The following is a 6,653-nucleotide window of genomic DNA, read 5'->3' on the forward strand; positions in this document are numbered from 1 at the left end:
AAGGCATTTCTACGATAAATACTCTATTAAAATTCAAGATACCATGAAATGGGTAATGATCGCATTGTCTCATAACAGTTTCTTGATTGTTATTTGTAGGCGTGACATTGAAATAGAGGGAGTATCAAAACTCGATTTTGATGATGCTTTGTGCCAATCTGATGTTCATGTAATTATTATCTGCACGGAGAATGAACTACATGAAGATTTAGTCAGGTAATTGTGTGAGCTAGCTAGCTATATAGACAACATATGTGAGGGGAAAGATCAAGAACTTTAGAAATTCTTCCATAATCATCAAAAACAGATTCTTTTCTATTTGCAATTATGAAATTATTTGTCATCTCCACAAATGTTAATTTGTTATTACATATGTAAGAATAACTTTTATGTTTGGTAAAAAAATAATAAACAAATGATGAGCAAGGTTACTGTATGTTTGATAAAAAAAACCATAAACAAATGATGAACAGGTCATTTGCACCTATTAAACAGGAAAAGTCTCCAGCATGGGAAGCATGTTCTAGTTGAATTCCCAGTGGCATTATCTGTTACAACTGCAAAAGAATTGTACCAAATTGCATCTGAAAAAGGTGAGTGGCGCTTATTATTATATCAAGATATAAAATATTATTGTCTTAATGATTTATTAGCTCACCTGGTCCGAAGGACCGAGGTGAGCTTATGGGATACCTCAGCATCCGGCGTCCGTCATCCGGCGTCCGTTGTCCGTCAACAATTGACTTCTCCATAACCGCTGGTCGGATTTCAACAAAAATTGACTGGTAGCATCCTTATGGGCTACTAACTGAAAATTGTACAACGATTAGGCTGACCCCTCGGAAGCCTGAAGGGTGGGGTCAAAAGGGGTCAATTTGGCTATTTCCATATAAATGACTTCTTCTCTGCAACTAAGCATGGGATAGCACCCATAATGCAATGGTAGCATCCTTATAGTGTGGGGATTCCAAATTGTGCAAATGATAGGGCTGACCCCCCAGGGGCCTGAGGGGCGGGGTCAAAAGTGGTCTATTTGACTATTTCCATATAAATGACTTCTTCTCTGCAACTTAACTTGGGATTACGCTCATAATACAATGGATCATCCTTATAGGGTTGGGATTCAAAATTTTGCAAATGAAGGGGCTGACCCCCCAGGGGCCTGAAGGGTGGGGTCAAAAGGGATCATTTTAGCTATTTCCATATAAACAACTTCTTCTCTGCAACTAAGCATGGAAGAGCACTCATAATGCAATTGTAGCATCCTTATAGGGTTGGGATTTGAAATTGTACAAATGATGGGGCTGTCCCCCAGGGGCCTGAAGGGTTGGGTCAAAAGGGGTCATTTTAGCTATTTCCATATAAACAACTTCTTCTCTGCAACTAAGCATGGAAGAGCACTCATAATGCAATTGTAGCATCCTTATAGGGTTGGGATTTGAAATTGCACAAATGATAGGGCTGACCCCTGGGGCCTTAGATGGCAATAGATGGTCAAAAAGGTCAATTAGGCTACTATTTTCATATGAATTACTTTGTCTCTGAACCTATGTATTGGATAGCATATTTGTATGGTATCAATAGCATCATTGTATGGTTGTGATTCAAAATTAAACTTTGGGAGTCAATTTTTCTAATTGTCAGTGTCTTTGTGATAATTATTTAAAACAAGAGGCCCAGAGGGCCTGTATCGCTCACCTGGTTTGTAATGCCAAGTAATGTTCTGAATACAGGTTCATTGTTTCTTTTCTGAAGGAATTTTAATATTAACCTCTAAATCCCCTATTTGGCCCCACCCCTCCTTCCCCAGGGGGTCAGAGCCAAAATTTATACAAGTTCTGTTCCCCTTCCCCCAAGGATGTTAATGGCCAAATTTGGTCACAATCCAAGCAAAACTCTAGGACAAGTAGCAATTTATAGGATTTACCTTTATTTCCCCTATTGGGCCCCACCCGTTCTGCCCCCGGGGGGCCAGAGCCAAAATTTATACATGTTCTGTTTCCCTTCCAAAAAGGATTATTTATGGCCAAATTTGGTTACATTCCATGCAGAACTCTATGACTAGTAGCGATTTAAAGGATTTACCTTTATTTCCCCTATTGGGCGCCCCCCCTTTCCTGCCCCCGGAGGGTCAGAGCCAAAATTTATACAAGTTCTGTTCTCCTACCCCCAAGGATATTTCTGGCCAAATTTGGTTACAATCCATGCAGAACTCTAGGACAAGTACCGATTTTTAGGATTTACTTATAATTCCCCTATTGGGCCCCGCCCTTCTGCCCCCCGGGACCAGAGCCAAAATTTATACAAACTCAGTTCATATTCTCCCAAGGATATTTCTGGCCAAATTTGGTTACATTCCATGCAGAACTCTGACTAGTAGCGATTTAAAGGATTTACCTCTATTTCCCCTATTGGGCCCCGCCCCTCTTGCCCTTGGGGGATCAGAGCCAAAATTTATACAAGTTCTGTTCCCTTTCCCCCAAGGATGTTTGTGGCTAATTTTGGTTACAATCAATGCAGAACTCTAGGACAAGTAGGGTTTTAAAGGATTTACCTCTATTTCCCCTATTGGACCCTGCCCCTCCTACCCCCGGGGGGTCAGAGCCAAAATTTATACAAGTTCTGTTCCCCCTCCCCCAAGGATGTTTGTGGCCAAATTTGGTTACAATCCATGCAGAACTCTAGGACAAGTAGCGATTTATAGGATTTCCTTTATTTCCCCTATTGGGCCCCACCCCTCCTGCCCCCGGGGGGTCAGAGCCAAAATTTATACAAGTTCTTTTACCCCTCCCCCAAGGATGCTTGTGGCCAAATTTGGTTACAATCCATGCAAAACTCTATGACTAGTAGCGATTTAAAGGAAATGTTGACGGACAGACAGACGGACGGACGGACGACGGACGACGGACGGACGACGGACGACGGACCCCGCGCCATGACATAAGCTCACCGGCCCTTCGGGCCAGGTGAGCTAAAAACCCTGGTGAGCGATACAGGCCCTCTGGGCCTCTTGTTTTCTTTAAACTTTATTTCACCACAGTAGCCCTTCATACCAAAGTCACCTTCCATGTTTGAACCACAAATTCAAGTTGTCAGCCATAGTAATTGGCCAAATAAGACTGTCAGACTGTGGTTGTTCTGTACCTGATAACAGAATGATTACACCATGGTACGGTAATTGAAAAGTATCCAGTACAGAAAATATCTTCATTATGTATTCCCTATCTGAATGGCAATGCCTAAAGATTCACTAGTTTAAATCTTGCTGACTTTGCAGGTTTAATTCTTCATCAAGAAAATATTGCATTGTTGAATGATTTTAAAGACAAATTGATTGCTGCAAGAAAATGGAAATGTGGAACAATTTCTCTGACAGGTAAGCCATACTTTACCATTGGGTATACCTGTTTACAGATCAGGAAATGAAATCAGGATAATGATTATAAATGAAGGAGTGTGACTAATTGTGATCATAACATTAATTGTATATTAATATTGAAATTAAGGCGATGCAGTGGACGAGTGGTTAAAGTATTTGGACATATTAGTGATGTTAACACAATTAATTATCTAGCTCTCTATGTCAAGGTCACAAGTTTGAAACCCATTCGATACACTTGCAAATTACAGATTGCTGGCCAGTAGGTGGGTTTTCTCCAGGTGCTCACCTCCTAAAACTTGACACTTCCTTAACTGACCCTGGGCGTTAAACCTAAGAAACCAAATGATATTGAAATCAGAGACAGGGTTATCAGGTTATTTAACAAAACAGTAATATTCTCTCCCCAGGGAAGCTAGGTGGTTGGATTGGGGACATGGAAAGGTCTGGTCGGCCATTTATAGCTAATATCTCTCTGATCGAAACTGTCTACCATCTGGTTGGAGATGTAAAGGTCATTGGTGGAAAATTTACAACACTGGAGAATGGTTATACTGCTACAGCTGAGTTGGCCACAATAGACGGAAGGTAAAATACTTTGATAAGCAAATGTTTGCCATATAGGTTCATATATAATGTATATGATCCAATACGCATCCTCTGCATTAAAAGGGTTCCTATCGCTATCATTATATCCACCCCTGGAATATTTCATAGTAAAACATAAAGCTTTGTGGGCAACCACATATTATAGACATGTGTAAATTTGGTCCTTAATTAAGATACATCAAAATAATTAAATAACAGTACACTGGTTGAACGTGTGACTTTGAAGTTGGGCATTGCTGTCACTGTAATCTTTAAATGAAATCTCTGCATGCCTATGATTGGTTTTCAATTTTGCAATATCGTATCACAGGGATGGATATAACGATAGTGATAGTAAACCCTGGAGAGTCAATGATGCCCAATAAGTGCCGAATGCACTTCCAAGATTGAGAATTGAGAAAACTGAAGGAGTGCTGAATGGTACCAGATTTAGATTGATCTTGGACAAAATTATTGTACTTAGTCACAAATAAATTTGAAAGAAATTCATAAACAAGAGATCCCAAAGGGATCTTGGTGCCCACCAAAGAATGATCTATGTCTGACAAACAAAAGAGGGATCTTTTCTCTGCTTTTCAAACTTTCACTACATATTACTACATATGAAATTTGAGAAAGATCCTTTGAGTTCTTTCCGAGATACATAACAGTAACAAACTTCAATTATCAAAATCCATGATGGCTACCTGTCGGCCATCTTTTTGACGATCAGTCCGGAAATGCAATATGCACAACTAAGATCCTAGTGGAACTTACATACAAAATTTTTGACAGATCACTTCAGTACTTTCTGAGAAATAGTGGTAACAAGCTTCAACTATCAAAATTCAAACTGCCAGCCTGTCGGCCATCTTTTTCATCTATCGGTACCAAAATGCAATATGCATAACAAGGGACCTAGGGGAACCTGTACATGAAATTTGAGACAACTCCTTTCCGTACTTTTTGAGTAAAAGCGGTAACAAACTTCAATTGTCAAAATCCAAGATGGCGTCCTGTTGGCCATCTTGTTCACCGATCGGTACCAAAATGCAATATGCATAACTAGAGCCCTAGGGGAACATACATGTGAAATTTGGAAAGAATCCCTTCAGCACTTTCTGAGAAATAGCGGTAACAAACTTTAGCTATCAAAATCCAAGATGGCGGCCTGTCGGCCATTTTGTTGACCTGGTCCCAAAATGAAATATGCACAACTAGACCCCTAGGGGAACCTACATGTGAAATTTGAGAAAGATTCCTTTAGTACTTTCTGAGAAATAGCGGTAACAAGAATTGTTAACGGACGGACGGAAGGACGGACCACAGACGAAAAGCGATTTGAATAGCCCACCATTTGATGATGGTGGGCTAAAAAAGAAACTAGAGGGTATTTGTATATTCAATCTGTATGTGATAAAGATCTTAAGGTGAACTTGGGGCTTCAAAAAGAGGGAGAGGGGCTTAACAGGATTGTGAGTAATTTACTCTGTTCTTTTTATCGGATTCAGAAAGATCACCGTATCACTAACTAGACTAACAGAGGCGAAGAGACAGAAGAGAGTATACTTTGAGATAGAGGATGGAAGTGTTGTAGAATATGTTCCTGAGGCGCCAAAGTCACAATCGACCCCGGGAGATGGAACAAAACCAGGTATATACCTAAAACTTGTATAATACACTCTTGTTCATAACATTACTGTTAAGGCATAATACTGTGGACCAACTCACTTTAGTGTGAAATTTATTTTGCATATAAATATGAATAAAATTCGCCAAAATAAATCACAAAGTATTAAGTATTTTAAATTGTATCAAGAGACTTAAAAGTAGTTTTAATTTTTCACAATTAAAACATTTCATAATTTTCTTTAGAGAGCACCTGTAGGGATATAGTTGTAATGATGTGATTACTCTATGACACGTTTCCTAAGTAAGCTCTATGTAAAAACAATTATGTAGAGCACGATTACTTTAGAATTGATATCGCTCTATGTAAAATATGTAGAGCAGGATTACTTTAGAACTGATATCGCTCTATGTAAAAACAAATGTGTAGAGCAGGATTACTTTAGAAGGAATATCAATTGTATTAGATTCCTGCAACTTGTGGCATTTTGAAAGTTAAGCAACAGATTTTATCAAATTCTGGTGTCCTCTTTTCCAGTTGGTCTCTTCATGAGGGATTTCCTACTGTTTATCAACGAAGTGAGATCTGGTGAGAGGAGCGAAGCAGATATAAAACGGACTTTACGTAGTATGGAAATAGCAGAGGAAATCCATACCTTGATATTATGACATATGCATTTGAATGTACACTTTGTAATTTACGGTATTCATTAATATTGAAAATAAATGATACCAAAGTTGACTCGCACACCTGCATGATCATTGAACTATTTGCAGAATACCTAAGTTTTAATTTTGAAATTGTACAAAATTGTGGTGTTGCAGTTTTGGAGGAAAACTGCCAATTCATTAATATAACACAACACATATGCAGGGCAATAAAATATACATTATTTTGAGTTGTTATCTTTTTCATTCTGAAATGTGATTTTAAAATTTAAGATGCAATGTTTTATATACCACTGAAATGTTCTTGTATTCAATATCATAAGATATTAAACTGTATGTAAATGTGTTCGTAATATGAAATGTTAATAAATCTTTATATTTTAACATG

General features: G+C 38.6%; 1 protein-coding gene across 5 annotated transcripts in view; it reads left to right on the forward strand.

Annotated features, from left to right (window-relative positions):
* The window catches only part of LOC138334241 (biliverdin reductase A-like), a 78,565-nt gene extending 71,912 nt beyond the window's left edge, over nucleotides 1-6,653 (forward strand). For all 5 annotated transcript variants that reach the window (XM_069282864.1, XM_069282871.1, XM_069282896.1 and 2 more), the window contains 6 exons: nucleotides 100-216; nucleotides 496-593; nucleotides 3,278-3,376; nucleotides 3,790-3,967; nucleotides 5,479-5,621; nucleotides 6,135-6,653. In XM_069282864.1, coding sequence (XP_069138965.1) covers nucleotides 100-216; nucleotides 496-593; nucleotides 3,278-3,376; nucleotides 3,790-3,967; nucleotides 5,479-5,621; nucleotides 6,135-6,265 — 766 coding nt within the window. In that variant the 3' untranslated portion in view covers nucleotides 6,266-6,653. The remainder of the gene's footprint in view (nucleotides 1-99; nucleotides 217-495; nucleotides 594-3,277; nucleotides 3,377-3,789; nucleotides 3,968-5,478; nucleotides 5,622-6,134) is intronic.

This window comes from Argopecten irradians, chromosome 1, assembly GCF_041381155.1.
Source record: "Argopecten irradians isolate NY chromosome 1, Ai_NY, whole genome shotgun sequence".
NCBI classification, from domain to species: Eukaryota; Metazoa; Mollusca; class Bivalvia; order Pectinida; family Pectinidae; genus Argopecten; species Argopecten irradians.